The 18,831-nt window shown below is 40.5% G+C and overlaps 1 protein-coding gene across 2 annotated transcripts in view; it reads right to left on the reverse strand.

Moving 5' to 3' along the window:
- The window catches only part of SYNPR (synaptoporin), a 352,066-nt gene that overhangs the window by 153,139 nt on the left and 180,096 nt on the right, over positions 1 to 18,831 (reverse strand). For both annotated transcript variants that reach the window (XM_053599734.1, XM_053599735.1), the window contains one exon: positions 8,194 to 8,318. In XM_053599734.1, the coding sequence (XP_053455709.1) occupies positions 8,194 to 8,318 (125 nt within the window). The remainder of the gene's footprint in view (positions 1 to 8,193; positions 8,319 to 18,831) is intronic.

The following is an 18,831-nucleotide window of genomic DNA, read 5'->3' on the forward strand; positions in this document are numbered from 1 at the left end:
AGGGAAGAGACCAAGTCTACTTCACCAACCCATCAATACATACCAAGTGTCTGTTACAGTTCAGCCCCTGGCTTTCAGCATTTCTGTACACAACTGAGGGCTTTCTAATGTCAGCCTCTGTGATCTCTGTGTGATGCTTCCTCAGTCTGCATGCAGTGTCAGGAAGTTAGCACTCACAGGAGCAGCTTTTGACCAGTGATTAACAGGAGCGAGTGGACAATTATTCCAGCTTCATCACCTGCCTGATGGGATGAACCTTGAGGCAAGTTGTCCACAGATTCCTAGAAGTCTCAGGTGTCCCTGCTGCCTGCGGTGGTATCTCACCCATTAATACACTGTTTATAGGCTTTCCTCCCTTCTCTGTTTTATGCCCTACTTCCTTACTGATGCTTCCAGGGATCATCTACCAAGAAAGTCACTTGCACTTAAATCCTTGTCTTGGGGTAGGATTTTGGGAAGACCCAAATTAAGACCTCCATTCTATACAATTTCCCACCCCACTCTCATTTGGGGGAAGTGTTGCAACAAACATGTTCCAGTCTAGCAGTTATACAGGCTGGGTGGGGAGCAGTGGGCTAGGGATGGAGTGGATTAGTCTGTCATTTACTAACATTTTTTGTTTAACCCCTTCCATGCCAGCAGCCACAGTGCACATTTCTATCATTTTCTGTGATCTTCACAGACATTCTTTACAAATGCAAGCTCCTCTCTTTATTGTAGAAACCTTCAAATGGGACTGCTTCACTTTGGTTTACAGCTGAATTCTGGGGCAAGTTCCTTGTGCAAAACTCCATTAGTGATAAATAATAAAAACAGCAATGATGCCAATGCAGTGGACACTTGATGTGCACCAAATCATACTGTACTGCACAATTAAGTTGTACTATCATAACCATACCATGAAGAAGGCACTAGTATTGTTTCCCTTTTATAATAAGGAAACTGAGGAGCAGGGAAGTTAGGCGCTCAGCGTGCTTCCACTGCTCAGCTCTTGCTGCGAGTCAGGGAAGCTATATCCTGTCAGCCCACTAGGTGACAGTGCTTGGAGTCGAAGCCAGGGAGTCGGCCACACCTCCAAATCTCCCAAACTCTGCCGGGTCTACCAGTACCCGGTCTCATCATACGCAAAATTCATTTTAAGGCACAACATAAAAATGAGATACTGTAGTTATAAGTTTTTAAAATTTTAAGCAAAAGAGTGAAACCCTTTGGTAATGAGAAACAATAATAAAGGCCTACTTAAATGTAATCGCAAATGCAGTATTTCCAGAACACAAGATATAAAAAATTGCAGCCCTTAACACTTTTATTTCCCCCAGTTGGTTCTAACGGTAAAACAATGTTTATCGCTACTGCTCTAGGCTATGAATCTTAGGGAAAAATGTTTTCTCCTCGATAGAGCTAGCAGTCAGTACTAGAGAATGGCTGAAAGCCCACAGTTGTCCTGACCTGCCTGTCCCGACCTTCTGCCTGTCCCCACGTTCCAAAGAGGAGCGGGAAAACCACAGGGCAGATGACTAGAGTCATGAGGGAGGGAAAGTGGGAAGGTGCTTCCTCAGCCAGTGCCCAGCAGAGCAGCCCCGGCCTGCCTTGCTTTCTATATGGAATACCCTCCTTAAATTTTCTGTTTCAAACTGAGCCTCATTCTCCTAGTCCAGTGATGCCAAGCAACCTCCTAAGTGCCACCGAGAGCTCTCCATTCTGTCACTTTGAAGGGGATTCAGTCTCCCCTTAGTTTAATATTAATTATTAATATATAGGGCTGGTCATAATACCTCTTAGGGCAACATTATACAGTTAATAAGTAGCCAAGTGGGGGATCTGAAGCCAGGTAGTCTTTCTCTAGAGTCCTAGACACACTATATTGCTTCAGTGTAGAAAATCTGGAAAATTTGAACAAGTATAAAAAGGATATTTAATTCACTCATAATATCACTACCAAGAAATAAATACTTTAATATTTTGATGCGATGGACATAACACAATCTTTATAAATGTAATTTAGCTTTTGTAATTTGGACAGTCCATGATAAAGCTGTAGGGTTTACTATCAAATCTGCAAACTATATTTGGGATGGACTGATGTAAAATACAGATTATGACTTACACAAGTTTCATTTCTGAGGCCTGTAGGAGAACTCCAAAATCTGAGCATCTATTTTTCAGAAAATCTGAAGCCAAGATTATAAGACACTCCACTATGGCTGCCAATTCGTAAAGACCTACCATTTATACTAAGACACTATGGCTAGTTATAGCCAACTGTGGCTTCATTTATGAGACCTGAACTGAGAATCACAAGGGAATATATTATGTTCTTTTTCTTTTTTTTTTTTTTTTTTTTTGCCAGAGCAATATTATATAACATGATTTAGAGTGAGGAAAAAGTGGGAGTCTACTTTATCAGTTGGTCAGTCAATCTGTCCATCCATCTATCTCCTTGGATGATGGTAATTTTCTCAAGTAATGCCATTTTCTTAGGTTAGACTTCTCAGAAGCAGACTCAGAGATCAAAATTTGAGTGATTTCATTCCTGAAGAACTCATCTCTGGAAGCACAGGAAAGGCAAAGAAGGTAACAAAAGGTCTATTAATGACCAGGCTCCCATTATGAGCCCAGTAGGGCTGTCCTGCTGAGTACCTCTGGGAGGCGATATGGAATGTGCATTACAGTTGTACTTCATGAGGACTGAGAAAGTTGGGATGTTTATCCTCCAACTCACATTTGTCATTGGGTGAGGACTGCTCCTGGTGAGCAGCATTTCTTGCCTGCCCTTAATAAAGACAAAGCAAATTCCTGTGACTAGAGAAAACCCTTTAACAGTCATACAAGCTTGCAGTAGAAATGTAAGCATGGATGGTGAGGGAATAGGAGAAATGGGGTAATAGTCTAAAATAAAACAGATCGAAGTCATCGCATATATAGTACTCTGCTTTTTGCCTAATATAGTTCCAGGATATGTATTTCACATATCTTTAATGGTATTGTAGAAAACGATGTTTAATAGCTGCCTAGCATTTCTTTTCATGAATGTACCACAATTTCTTAACTGATCCCCTGCTTATCATTTTTGAAGTTTCTAAGTAATTTGACAATCAATACCTTTGCTCAGACTTCTTTCAGTGTACCTCTAGTTATTTAGTGATTTTTTTAAGGATAAGTTAATCAAGGATAATTTTTCTAATTATCTAGAGCAGAGATTACTAATATCATACCCAAAAGACTGCTTGAAATTGACATTAAACTTAATACAGGATGGCCATAAATTTGCACATGAACTTTATGGCCACCATGTATTTTTGTCTAGATTGGGTGGGGGTGGGGGTATGTCAAGACACGGAAGTGACATAACAACTAATTTGTGTTTTATTATGAATCTTCTGGTATTCTTTTTCTTGAATGAAGAAAGATTTTTATGCACTGTATTAGTTTATTTGTCCAGTCAGGGTGGCAAATTTATCACCACATCATTTAATGAGCTGACTTCTTTTGAGGAGCAAGAGGTGAACACTTTCCCTATAAGAAAGTCATAAACAAGGTTGACCTCTTGCTCTGAAAATGTCACCTGTCATCTCATGCAGGCTTAAGATTAGCTGGTTTGAGTCCTTTGAATTTTGCATTTTACTGGTCCCAGGAAAAACATACTGAATTTTATTTTTTCTTTTTTGCAACAGCCTTGATGCACTTTGTCTATGACTGAAATATCTAAGTCTTTGATACCCACCATTACTTATATCCAATGGCTTTTTCTTGCTTTTACTCCTTTCTTTCTTTGAAGTTGTGAGGACTGCTGAGTGGTAACATACAAGAAGTTTTCTTACCAGTTAGGAAGCCTGCATTTTCTGGGTTATTTGACCTCTTCTTGGTTTCCCTCACTAACTCCTTCCCTTTGTTCTCATCAGCGCCGGCATCCCTCCCTGTTCAGCCTTCTGTTCCTATTTTGTCTTTTTTGGTGGTTTCTCTTCTTACTTACGTGATTTTTCACTTTGTGAAGATGACTCTTAAAAGTTCCATTTTCAGGCTTCCCTTCTTTCTTCTTACATGAGGTTTAGCATAAATCTTCCTGACAGAAAATCTCTTTGGGTACTTAGAAGCACCTCAAATTCTGCATAATCCCCTTTACTTCAAAATAGTTTCTCTTATTATTTTCTTTTTATCATCTTTAACTCCTATCCAGTTACTTGGGAATTCAATGAGTCTTCGATGAGTTGGCCAGAAACCACCTGTCCAGTTTTATCACTTATGCCCATCATGTATTTTTGCTCTACTCACCATCTCCAAACACCCTGAACATTACTTTCTTCTTGTTTTAATACAAATTAGTAAAATTTTCAAAATCCAAAAGTTTAGAGTTAATTTTCTGTGATGCAACCAAATTTCTCTCAGCTCAGTCATCTAACTCAGTCCAATAGTAACCTCTTCCATAGAGTTTGTATAATGGTCACATAATATACATGAAGTGTCTAGTGTGCTGTTTTGTACGTTATACCCTTGCAATAGGTATTTGCATATCTGTTAATTCATTCATCACTCAGACCTTCACAACTAACTTTTGTCATGAGAAATTTTGTTCTCATCACTCTCAAAACTCTCAACTCTGACCTCCTCTATCTTTTATTCACGTATAAGTGCAAAGTGTTAGTTGCCATTCCTTGGGTAGGCTTTCTACAAGTACATTGTGTCTTAACAGGAGAAATCCTACTTCATATTCCTGTGTATAAAGAAAGTACTAAAAATAGTTAAACCAGGACTATTCTTCTCCCAATTATCAAGCAAGTAACATTCAAAATTAATACAATAAGTAGAGGAGAAAATAGTTATAGTAAATAGTACTTGTTCATTTTAATCATAAATCAAAAGTAAGGTTAAGTGACAGATATTTTATTTCTATAACAGAATGATATACTGCTGAATGTCAATTCTTTCTGATTTAAGTAGGAGTCAAAAATATACACATACTGCAGAAAGGAGACACACATTTTGGCATGTTTGTTAGAAGCAGCACATGAGTATCTTGTAAGCTATCTACCATTTTCTAAATTGACAATATTTTATATCCAAACATTTGTCTGGTAACCAGATAAGTAGCTTCCTTTGATCTGTCATTTACAAACTAATTGTTTTTGTTCAAATGACTTGGTGTTTGGGTTTATTGTCTCTCTTGCATTTGCAATAAACTGAATAGTTAGAGTCTTTCATTTTATTTCTAAAATTATAATCAAATCATTGGTATTGGCTTATTAAGTTTTAGGAGAAAATAGGCTTTTATTGATCTAAAGCACTAGAATCTTGCTAACGCTACTTCTTCTGGAAAAAATGCCTTCAAAATAATATGCATAAATTCTAGTTTATGATTTAGTTCTTCCCCCAAGTGGATAATGGCATATTTGAAAGTACCCTAAAGTAAAATAAAAATTGCAACCCTAGCAAAATTGAGCCTCTTTGGAATGGTGTGTATATTTCCTAGATGAACACTAATGGGACAAAAGTATAAGATATTCTAAGATAGGCTAATCCCGAGTCCTTACCAGTAGACAGTAAATGTTGTACAGATATGGTGGGCAGAGCAGCAAAAGGTTGCTTGCTTTTCTCTAGGACAGTGCTCTTTAAATCACTTCTAGGAGACCTAACATTCTCATGAGACATTATAAAGCTTTACAGTGGGGGATGGGCAAGATATGTGGTAGGGAGTGGGCTCAAGAGGACCAGCTGGGGGCTTCACACTCCCCCACCATAGCTTCAGCTTTCTCAGTGACTCATATCTGATTTATATATGGAGCTTCTGAGAGAGATGATGTTTCATAGAAAATATATGCTACTAAAAATATAATGGCTAAGCATCTTTGTTTCAGAATCCAAGCAAAACCTTTCAAATGATGGGGCTGATATACTTACAGATGGCAATACACATTTTAATCTAATTTCTCCAGTTGCCTTTCATTGGACCAATCATTTGAGTTTGTAGTCTTGAGAAGAAATTGAGGAAGCCCAATGTTGGAAACTGCTTCAAGAATCTTCTCAAATTATACCCTTAGTCAAGGATTGCATGAAATTAAATACAGACCATGCCAAAAAAAGTATGCACATTTTAAGAAAGGAAAAAACTATTAAAATTGTAATACTCCATATATACCAATAACACAAGACAAATACAAGTCACGTTTGAGCACCTCTTGTAATTGCAGAAGTCAAATGTGACTTGGGTATGAGCATTTTTAATATAGTGTTTTCCTTTCTTAAAATGTGTATACAAATGTTTGACACCCTCTGTATTACCCTGCTCTCCCCACCCCAACTCAGACTAGTGCTACCAACCATTTCAGCCCTGCTGCCAAGCCATTGGCAATTCTCATCTCTTATCCTGTATCTGGCAAGGTAACCCACAAGTGTGTATTGGCTTGGCCACTTTGCTGGCCAGAGTTCACCTGGAACTTGCAGGAGTCAAGTACCTCCATGCTTATTTCCACTAGCCCAGTACAGCTCTTGTTACCAAATTCCCAGTTGTTACATGCTTAACTGTTGCTGAGCTTGTTGCTTTCTCATCAGTTAGTTAGAATAATACATGGGTCATTACAAAAGTTTTGAGATACATGAAAATGTAAAATCCATGCAGATGGAAACTAATGAAGCCCTCCCAGCAATACTGATAAGCTGAACAACTTAAAACTTGCACAGATGAATCAGAAAAGGTGCTGTCTACTGTATTTCTTGGAAGTAAAATAATGGACTGTAACACAGTCTTTCTCATGTAAGCAGGAGTACTTGCAACTGTTGTCAGTTCCATTCTTAAAAATCAATAAGAATATTGGTTTGTAAGAGTAGCTGTTATTACCAAATTCTGAAGGGTTACATGCTTACTATTTCTGAGCTTTGGCTCTCTTATTAGTTAAGTAGGAGAGTATCTACTTGAACAGAAGTGTGACAACTTTTGTCAGTCAGGATATCGGTATTTGTGCTACTTCCCCAAGGTTTGTCACTGAGGATCTGAGGTACATTGTTTTAGACTGGGAGAAGTTCACATTAAATATGTGTTCCATGGTATACAAATTACTCCGAGCTATTTAGTGAAAAAAGGGTTTCTGTGGTCAGATGTATTTGGGAAATATTGTGTCTCTCTTGGTGATTAACAATGTGCATTAGAAAAGCAAAGTTCAATTGCTTGAATTTGTTGAATTATATTTTAAAATTCTTTCTCCTAACCTCTTTATTTTCCCTTCCTTTCCTCTTTCTTTTTCTTTCTCTCCCCATTTATTTCTTTTTCATAATATTAGTTATCTAGGGCTCCGTGAGAAAGATTTTTGAAAAATACTGTAAGTACCTGTTTTTAAAAACATTATGTTGAAAATTGTTTTTTAAAATCACTTCAGTTATTTGCTGCCAAGCATTTGGGAGCTTTTCCGAAATAAACTATTTTAAAATTATATTCACTTAATCCATTTTGGGTATATGGATAAGAAGCACAAGATGTCAGATTTGGGACAAACCCTATTAGCATTTCACTGTCATTTTATAAACAGCACACAGACACAGATAAGGTATTACCTTTCATACTGAATTTATAAAGAGGTTGAAAGAGCTGTTTTAAGCAATTTAAGTACAGCAGTAGGGGCTGGGCTCAAGCCAGATGGACTCAAACTCTGACTCTGCCACTCACTGGCTGAGGGAATGTGGGCAAATATATCTCGGTTTTCTCATTTATAAATGTGATGGCAATTGTACTTTCCTCAAGGGGTCATTGTAACAACTTAATGAAATTGAACAGCTGAACAGCTAAGCGCAGTGTTTGGAACGTACAAACAGTACTAGATATTAACATTATTAAACTCATTATCAGTCAGAATTGCATAGTTCATATAAAGTTAGAGGTGACATACAATTCTACAGAGAATTTAGAGGAACATAAGTTTGGAAAAATGGATGGGGAGGAAGGAATTACATAACTGAGGTCTCTGTATTGATAGCCCCTAACACTGGGGTACTCGTAAAAACTTTTTTTGGAGGAGAGTCGATTCTGTCTTGAAGGTACAACTCACAAAATCCTCTCAGTGTGGTACTCTGGACTGGGCATTTTGTGGGCTTAGGCAGAATCCTATCTGTTTACTCAGAAGTTCGTGGGAGACTGCGAGAAACCACACGAGGAAGAAAGTGCCCTCTCTGTGAGGCTGGTAGCAAGCACGAACTGCCATTCCCTACCTGAACGGGTAGGCAAATGCTATGTCGATGCTCAGGTTACTTTCCGTCTTGTTGACGCAGTCCACACTCAGGCGCAAGCCTCCAGAATAGCCACCGCATGTTGCAAATGCAAAGATTGCAAAAAGCTGTGGAGTACAAATAGAAAAAAAACAAAGACAACCATTAGGATGCTATTGATGTAATGAGACAGATCAAAAGGGCTCAGCGTCGTCGAGGCCAAGTGGGGGTTACAGTCCTGAGGAGAAGCATCATGCTAAGTTCAAGCTGGTAGGATGATAATGTGGACTGGGGAGGTGGGATCTAAAGCAAAGTCTAGCAAACTAGGGAAATATTGCTTGTAGAGTAATAAGAGACAAGGACAAAAGAGTTGAGCCTGGGTGTGTAAAGAGGCATCACGCTTCAAAGGGTAGAAACGAAATCCCACAGTCAAAAATCCAGAAAGCAAAGCACCCACAGGTTAGCAATGATATATCCAGGTAGGAAGATTCTGGAGTGCCTCCTTGCTTTTTTCTTCTTCTTTTTTTTTTTTTTTGGCTGTATTTTCTGCAATAAACATGATCTGTCCTTCGGAATAATGTAGCTGGATTTTTAAAAAGACATGGGCAGAAAATTCTAGAGCTACAAGGCTGAGGAGGAGTAGGTTAGTATTATATCTAAGAGGTGCTATTTCAGAGCACAAGATCTCAGTATATTTCAGCCTTAAATCCCCACTGGTGGTTATGTCTCTGTGTTGGTTGCTATTTCTAAGTTATCTATTAAAAGTCTCACTGTGTTACCAGTTAATGTCATAGGCTATTCTGGTGTAGAACCAAGACACCGAAAATTAGGAGCAGGAACTCAGCAAAGTCTTCTAGTGAGAAGAAACACCTAAGAAAGTGGGAGGCCTAAGGTAGTGTGGGGAAAGGAAAAGTGTTTGGGCTTTCTTGCCCATAGGAAGTCCCCTTGTGTTCCTAGATAGCCACAACTGTATACCGTGACGTCACGCTTACGTAACTGCTGCCTGGCAAGTTGCCACTTTTGTTCCCTGGGGAATAAAGGTGCACAGGACCTCTCTCCTGAGCAGACTGTGGATTGCAGATTGCAATGTGTGACTTAGCTCCCTGGCCACCAGGAAGTAGGGCGGACCTTCCACGTGACTTAGCTCGCCAGCCGGCCGTGAGCTGAATAAAGCATGTTACACCTGCCCTCCATGCCTGAGCTTCTCTTCCGTCTGCTAAATTAGAGGACTAGCATTAGAGACAGGAAGTAAGCAAGTGGCAAACTCTGTTCATTTCATAGTTTGGCTACATTTAAAAGAATTTTCTCCTTGTTTCCAAAGAAAGAATTTTCTCCTTGTTTCCACATCGCAATCGGTATGACTGTTAGCCCCAGCTAACAGCGAACTGGCGTCCAAACATCTTTTTTGCTTTGTTTGTTTTTCTGGCCTATTTGCTTTTCTTACCTGGGATTTGATGAAGCATTAAGTAGCAATTCTAGCCCAATCTGATGGTGATACACAGAATGCCAGGTGAAGGGAACCTGATCTTTATCTCTCTGGTGTGGATTTGTTTACTTCTCATGTCAGCTCTTAACATTAGTAGGAAGAAAGAGAAAGTGATATTAATTGTTCACTGCTTAAACCTTAGGTGTCATACTGGATGTCCCAGCTCCTCATCAAGATAGGGTCTTTGGAAAGACTTATTTCAAAAGAAAGTATAGAATGATGGGTCTGAAGCCACATGCTATAGCTATGGAGATAACCCTCTGCCTCTCCAAGTTTCCTCATTTATAGAAAAGAACATCTCCTGTATCTCCCTGAATTGCTGACAGAATAAGAGAAGAAGTGTATACATAGGTTCTGCCTTCTTCCAGTTCATGCAGTGATTGTGTGATATTGATACACAAGCATTTGTTTGGGGCAAGACTCCTAAGTGCGTAATCAGCAGGCACACGTGTAAAGGTAAGAAGGGATTGTCCACTGTGGCCATTTTAAGGTGCCTCTTATGGACCAGGTACTGTGCCTGGCACTTAATATATATGGTCATATGATGTGAGGGTGTGTGTGTGTGTGTGTGTGAGTGTGTGCATGCATGAAGCTTAATATTCCTACATTGAAGATATGATAGAATAGCATAGTTGCTTCAAAAAGTTGCATCCAGAAAATTTGTTTATTTTTATTTTTATTTTATTTTATTAAATCATAACTGTGTACATTAATGTGATCATGGGGCACCATACACTAGTTTCATAGACCGTTTGACACATTTTCATCACACTGGTTAACATAGCCTTCCTGGCATTTTCTTAGTTATTGTGCTAAGACATTTACATTCCACATTTACTAAGTTTCACATATACCCATGTAAGATGCACTTGGTACATTAACATGTAGCAAATTAGAGTCAAAGGGTGTAAAAACAAATGTGGTCAACTTGAGTACTTAATAGCTATAAAGAAACTAGTTTGGCTTTTCTTCCTATATTACAGTGCTTTATATACAGTAAGGTATTACTAATACTGCCATGTATTACCATAAACTTAAGATAGAATGATGATTATACTTTTAACTTGTTCAAAATGTTAGAAACATGGAAAGGAGGGGTCAAGACTACTGAAACCACACACACCATTTTTTTTTCTTTTAGTTTCTGTTAAGTTTTGAAAACACAAGACATTGTACTTGAGTTAAATATCATACCTGTGGGCTTTCTGGTTAAGTTTCTCCCTTCCCCATAATCCTCATTGATTAAAAGAAAATCATGCTGTGTGACCAGTATCAAATTCACATGGGTTTGGTAAGGATTAAACAGATAATATCTGTCTAACACTGGAAGAGCCAGATCCTGCTGAGTGAATAACTTATTACAGGGATGCTTGATTCCGTATCTGGGAGAGTAAACTCAACTCCTCTAGAGTGTAACAGCCAGGGGTTTGGGCCTCCAATTGGAATACATTGAGGCACAGTGAGGAGGGGCGACTGGGAGCTCTTCCACGGGGTTAAGATTCTCTTGGTGTTGCAGAGAAATGCAGAATGGGCAGGGAATGTCAGAAATCCTCCCACCAGTTCTCCTCCTTGGACTCTGCCAACCACCCCACCTTGGGGGGAGAGGGAGCGGAGCAGTTCTGGGGTGAGGCAGACCCGAACTTGAGCCCAATTCCTAGCTATGTGACACTGGACAAATGACTGCACTTCTCCAAACCTCGGTTCCCACAGCTACTCAATCAAGACTAATCCATGATTTCACTGGTAGATGGTTAGTGGTAGATTTACTGTGTGCTAACTGTTGGGGAGCAGTCAGAGAGAAGACCAAGATAAGGAAGGTCTCTGTCCCTCACAGGGCTTAATTCTAGATGGGAGAAACACATCCCCAAAGAACATGCAAATAAAATTATCACAGACTGTGTTAACTATTTGGAGGGGATGCTGTTCTAGACAGAAAGTTCTGGCTGAGGGTGTTACACTAAGCTAAGACCTGGAAGAGGACTGAGAGGAAGGCACGCGAAACGTGGGGGCCAGAGTGCTGTGGGCAGAGGAAATGGCGTATTTGACAGTCCTCAGAAGGAAAAGCTCGACAGCTTTACGGAGCCAGCATAAGACCTGTGTAGCAGCTGGGTAGCAAGAGGTTGAGAATAACAGTGATTTCCCTCACACTATTGTGGGGCACAGTCACTGAGAGAACACAGGTGAAGCAGAGGCTCACCGCCCCCCCCCCGTTAAGTGTCAGAAGATCTTGTCTTTTCCATCACCCCCCACCCACACACTACTGCTGCTGCCTCTGCCATCACTACCACTACCACTATGGCCTCTACCCTACTGAAGACGCTGACTCTAGAGGGGAAGATCCACTTTCCTCGACTCAGCCAGAAGCAGAGTTAGAACTAGGATCCTGGGCCACAGTTCTTTTAAATAGATCTAGAATTGCAGGAAGAAAACTTTTGGCTGTGAGAATAGTGGTTGACTCCCAAAAGGTCCAGTCTTCTTTTCACAGAAATGCCCCATAGGTGAGGGTCTCCACACTCTCCTGAGGGTGTCACACCTGCAAACTCATTACCAAATGGATGCTTTCTTGTGACTTTTTTTTTTCCTTTTTTCCTTCCTTCTCCCTTTCTCTTTACAATGCCTTCCAAGGTCCTCCTTCTAAATCCCTCCACCCAACAAAGGATCAAAAGAGGAAGGAAGGAGGTAAAGAGGAAAATTCTCCCTTCTTTTCCCTCCTTCCCTTCTTCCTTCCTCTTTTGATCCTTGATGGGGTTGAAGAATTTAGGAAGAGGACCTTGGAAGACATTGTAGAAAGAAAGGACCTTCCCTAGCTTGACAAATGACCCTCCAAGAGACCCTTAATGTTAGAAAGATGGTGAAAGAGGAGCTGGAGAGAAAGGCCTCCATCTGAGGTGGACTCTGTAATAACTAGGAGTGACTTGCTGAGAGATGTTAACCCAGTGTGTGTGCGCACATGTTCATCCTTAGCCAGCAAACAGCTTTATTCCTGGCAATGCAGTGTACTAACTCACCTTTCTAGACATTGATGACATAACCCAAAGGTAAAAGTCCATTTACCCACTTAACTGGAATTATAAAGCATCTTTCCTCAAGTTCCCAATTCTCCTCAACCAAATCAGAAAGCTCACCCTTCAGAACATTCTGAGATAATCAATATCATAACCACTGATCCAATCACTCACCTCCTTTGAGTTCAGAGACCAAAATAAATCTGCAATGGACTCTCATTTTACTATTGTCTTGGATGGTCTATGGCTCTGTTTCTAATAAAAAACTACTTACAAAATAGACAAAATAAGCCAACAGAGAGCCCCCTTATATATGGACTGATTAGAAATATGTTCAGGTAAAAGAATACAGAAGAATTGGACTGCATTTTCTGGCTTAATAAGCATCCATGAACCAAAATCACCCATAGTGGGAATGACGTCTTTACCCTTAATGACAACAAAGGTTTTACCTTGGAAAGAGGGCAAGCAGCTCCCTCCTTTGAACTAATTGAACCACACAAGGAATATCAATGAAAGATGATATTAATCCTTCTAGTTAATTTGCAAGTCATAGTTAAAAGCAATAGGTTGGTGGAGGACAGGCTGATTAATGACACTTGTAGGGATGTTCTGTCCACAGTGAAGTCAGATAGAGTGGATGTCTCTCAAAGTCTACTACACAACTGTAGGCATGTAGGATGCCTTGGAGGAAACAAGAGTAAGGGAGACTGGGAGGAAAGGCATCGCGAAATTGGGGCCAAGCGGTAGAGCTCGTGTTACCACCAAGCTGAGTGTGCTAACAACTAGCTCTCCCAGGGATAAAGCTGTGACTTACAGCATTTGCCAATTTGCACAGCATAAATATTTCTACCATGGCCAATTCCAAGCTGCCAACGTAATAGCTCTGAATTTGGACTGGAAGAGGTCGGCACAGTCAGCTGTGCCCCAGCACAGCACTGCCACCAAGGGACTCCCTTGGGACAAAAGCTTTCATCTAGTTGGGGCTTATTTCCTTTATCTACTCCTTTCCATGAGCTACATGTATCCCTCCCTCCTTTCCTTCCTTCCCCCATTCAACTACCTGTTCACTTGTTTACTTAGTCACCGTGGCAGAGGCAGCTGATGCCTGCTGACGACATCTGCCGCTTTCAGGGGACGGTCCTCACACACCCAGAGCCTTCCTCCCTCACACCCCTGAGCTTCTCTGCTGAAGGCTTTCTCAGCAGCATGCGTGTGCTCAGCCTGTGACTGGAGCTGCACGGGTAAGACATGCCGAAAGTTAATTAACTCACAGCTTTCAACCAGTGTGGGGTGGAAATTGGCAGGAAGAAACTGCAGTGTTCTCGCCCCTCTGTGGGAAAATTCTTAGGTGTGTTCAATGCAGTTTCTCCAGGAAACCCATTTGAGCCCCAGTTGCTCATGGGAATGTTCTGCTCACTGACACATCCTGGGCTGGCTTTGCTTCCTTCGCCCTTCCACTGCCTACTTGTCACTGTGCTTCTTAACATCACCTCCCCAATAAACGTGTTGTCTCAGGATATGCTTTTGGGAAACCCAGTAAGGCAGCTGCCATACACTGAGTTAGCAGCTCCCAGTTTTCAGGCACTGCAATGGGCCCTTGGACTCTGTCAGTAAAGGAAGTCACATTTCCCTGGCCACCACCAGTATGCCTTTCTGCCTCTGGCTCTATCCAAATAAGCTGAGTTCTTCCAGCTGCAGAAGCTTCCTGCTTTCTGTCTCCTTTACCTGAAAGGTCCTTCCTCACATGCTCCATATATATGGAGGACCCTTCTCACCCTTCCTTCTCACAGTTTTTATTTTCCTTTTAAAACAGGAAGTCTTCTTTGACTACAACATCTCAACCGGGCTTCTCACCCCAGCCTACCCTCACTACGACCCCCTTGTTCCATTTTTTAAAGCATGAGCAGGCTCTTTAAAATCTGTGTTTGTTTGGTGGTATTATTTATTCACTTGCTTATATTTTGTTTCACCACTTCCCTGAGGGAAGGCAATAGGCTTGTTTTTGTTTATTGCCGAATATCTACCACCTTGCACAGTGCTTGGCATGAAGTAGGTGTGCCATAAAAGTGAATAAATAAACAGAATAAAGACATACTCTGCCCTCACCTCCAGGGAACTTGCTGTCTATTTGGGGATACAGACAAGTGAAGGGACAGATACTCTGAAGGCACTTCAGTGTAGCGCAGGAATGGAGAATGTTAGAGGAGAATATGCCACAAACTTGCAAGGGAGGGGAGGGGACACGGCTGTCTGGAAGAATGGATGGCTAAGCAGAAACGGAGCAAGCTTGCCTGATTTGTCCAATTAAGAGAGAGGAGAAGAGGGTGTTAGGCAGAGAGCAGGGAGTCAAAGACACACAAGTGAGCAAATGAAGCATTTTTGGGCTGTGCAGTTGGTATGATTGGAGAAGCCAGTGTAAGGTGGGGAGAAGGGAATGACTCAGATCAAAAGGCAGGCACAAAGGAGTCAGGTCTGGTCTACCAGAGATTTAAAAACCCAGGGGCCGTACCCAGCTTCACCTGTTCACTTATGTATGGTTGCTTTCTTGCTATGATGGTAGAGGTAAGTACTTCAGAGAGCCCATGGCCCACAAAGCTAGACACGATTACTACCTGGCCTTTACAGAAATAGTTTTGCCAAGGTAAAGAAATCTGGCTGTTGCAGGGGGCTTAGGTTTTCAGTACATGTGGGAGGGATGAACAAATTTGCTAGTCAGAAAAGCTACACTGGTCACAATGGGAAGTGTGGATGGGCAGAGGTTGGAACTAGATGCTGGTGGATGAGGAAGTGTCTTATTCCCCAGATAAGCTGCAGATCCTTTGCCAAAAGGACCACGTGCCAGGCATCTCTGTATTCCTCTTTGTAGGTGGTCCATAAATTTTATCAAGTAAATGAACACACGAGTGAATGGGCAAGAGATGCGAGGATGAAACGCTTGGACAAGGGCATTTTGGCATTGAGTAGCTAAATAATAAACATGATGATGATAATGACAGTAATAGAAAAACTCCATTTGCCTTCGTGTGGTAGTCTCGTCAGTAAGTATATTATATACATTGGCTTATCTAATTGTCTCAATAACCCCCTGAAGTAGGAACATAATCCCTACTGAGGCTCAGCAGCATGGCCAAGGTCGCATGGTCTATTGGTAAGTGAAGTAGTCGTGGCTTAAACTCAGATCTTCCTTCCTAACATCTATCTCCCTTCTCCCCAGCTCTCCCAGGGGTGTGAAGGGGCCTTTCCTGAGTGGAGCACATGATGGGATTATTGATTGTGAGCTTTCTAACAGAGCCGCCGTCCGTCACATTGATTTTGAGAATGCCACACGAGAGCCAAACAAAGCGCCTATAAAACAAAGCCCTGATCATTCGAAATGATACCAGTGGTAGTCACATGTTTCACTTCAGGAGCACCAGCCTCCCACTCTAACGGCCTTGCAAGGCGTCAGCAGAAGGGAGTTAGAGTCTGGCATGATAGGAATCTTTGAAAAGTCTGATGTGAGTAGGTTATGCCAATTACACTTGACAAGTTCCTCCGCCTACTTGTCAGCCACCCACAGGTTGGGGTGCTGGATTTCCCGCTTTCCTGCAGTTCCATCATTCAACAGCTTATAGGTTATAGAGGCCCAAACCCTTCCCTGATGAAGCCCCCTTGTCCCTCCTTTTTTCCGATCTGTCTTGGGCTAATGAGCCATTAATCATTGGCACCCGCAAAGAGCATTTCTGGGCACACAGCTGTCTGCAGGGGTGATTGCTTCCACAGTGGCCCTGAACAAGCAAGGAATACATACTGTGGGGATGTGTTTTCAATGCAGAAGGAGCTTTTGATTCATGGTGGCTTCACTTACAGTTCACTGTCTGTACAGGACACCCCAGTAAACTAAAGAACACCTCTAAAACTTAATAGTCCATTTCTGCTGATCTTTGTCTTTCTTTTAGTTTTTCTTCTTCTATTGATAATTGCCTTTCTTAAAGGAAATAAACCAAACATCTTCTCAGCCATCAGTTTGTGATTACTACAATGTATGGTATATCATACTTTGACCCAGAAGGCTTTTGTGAGTAACCCTGTAAAAACCTCAGATGGTACCTACAGGTGAAGGTAAAAACTTCAAGTTGTCCTTGGAAGATAGTAGAATTTTATTTTATTTCAAGACAATGAAAACTGTTGTTAAAAAGCCTGTGCCCATACGGCTCTGTGTTTTTACCTGTCTGTTGTATATAACTGTCTGTGTTCTCTAATGGCTCCGATCTCTTCATGCTGCATTCCATTTTTTTATGCTACCTGTCAAGAGTTGGATACTGTGCTCTTCTTCCTGCTCTATAATTTGTGTGAAATCTTACAGAATTGGTATTTCACACCATCAGCTGAGGAATTCTGACCAGGCCCTATCGAAGGAGGTTTCTTTTCCATTTACTTATGGCAAATGAAGTTTCTGTTTTCATCTTCTTAAATGTACAGCCCGGGAACTGGATCACTTAGCAAAGTATTTGGCTACGGGTAACAGAAAGGCTGACATATAGTGGCTTAAATAAATAGAGGTTCATTTTCCCACACATATCGAAGAGTCCACAGCTAGGTGGCTATCAGTATTGAGGATGCTGGAGCCCACATTTCTTTGGTTCTTACAGTTTTTGCCTCATAATCACAAAATGGCTGCGTTGTTCATAGGCAGCTTATGCTGCATGAGAGACTAGGAAGTGCTTTATGGGAGAGGTAGGCAGGAGAAAAAGAGTTGGAAATGATTGTTGAATCAGTCTCCATTATATGCCACAGGGACTGATGAAAGCAAGCTGGCAGAAGTGGAACAAGCGTTGAAGGCATTTCACAAAGACCAGACAGCATGGTCGGGCACCTTCAACATCTGGTCATTTCCTTTTCCTGATAGAAGAGCCTGGAGCGCCTCAAGTCTTCATGCAAAGGGCAAAATTTAACTCTTGCCCATGAATCAAAATTTAAATTTCTGCTTAAATTGTATTCTCCCACATAAATCTTTTAAAATGAAACATACAGCTGAAATAATAAAAATAATTTGGAAACAATCTTCATGCCTATAAAACTATTATAATTAAATAAACTATGAAGCATTCAATCAATGGAATATTAAGCATTGGTTAAAAAGAGTAAATAGTATAGGAAGTTGGAAGTTGTCAGTTGTCTATAATATTTTGTCAAGCAAAAAAAAAAATAAATAAATTGGCAAGTATCATACACATGTATTGCATTTTTTAATAGAAAAGATTTATACAGTATATACATATGTATTTATAGACATTGAAAAAGTCTAGAAAGAAAGCACTGATGTATTATAGTTATTACTATTGAGGAGTGAAATTTATAGTCACAGTCTGAGTTTTAAAGTATTATTGCATTGTTTCAATTTCTTCCAGTAAGCATGTGTAACTTCTTTTTTTTTGCTGGGTCCAGGTTTGAATCCGCCACCTCTGGTATATGGGGCTGCACCCTACTCGTTTGAGCCACAGGCTCCGCCCGGCATGTGTAACTTTTGTAACGGAAAAAAAGAAAAAGATTTTCTTAAAGTTGCAAATTTAGACAACATAGTAAATTCAGACTGGTCATTCGATGGGTGTGCTGTTTTTCATGTTTTTTAGGATGAAAAGTCAAAGAAACCCACTCCCTTTTGGAATTATTTTCAATGGTACTTTCAAATTATTTATACTTCCAGAGATTATGAAGGAAAAGAACATTTTTGACCTGTGTATTTTAATGAAATATTTTGGCAAAGTCACTCTTTAGAACTAAAGCAAATATTTTCAAAATATATCATGAGAGCTTATGGCTCAGGTATAGCATCAAACATTAGTTGAGTAAAAAGTGCAATGTTCATCAGATTAAATAAGGATAATTACTTTTGAAGAAATGAATTCCAATTCTCTCATATTTGTCATAATAGATTAATAAGGTAAAGTAAAAATTCAACAGAGTTGAGACTTTTTCTCTGACACCTGATTACAAGAGAGTCTTGTGAATTAATTTTTTGCCCAGGGTGGTATTTTTGAACTTGACATTTTTCCTGGGTAAAATTGTGATATGAACTTTCTGAGTTTTCTTTCCTGCCATAACCATCTCTTAGTGCATTGAAGAAAATCACTGATGAGAGATATCTTATCTGCATACTTCTGCTTG

This window comes from Nycticebus coucang, chromosome 8 (assembly GCF_027406575.1).
Source record: "Nycticebus coucang isolate mNycCou1 chromosome 8, mNycCou1.pri, whole genome shotgun sequence".
Classification (NCBI taxonomy): Eukaryota; Metazoa; Chordata; class Mammalia; order Primates; family Lorisidae; genus Nycticebus; species Nycticebus coucang.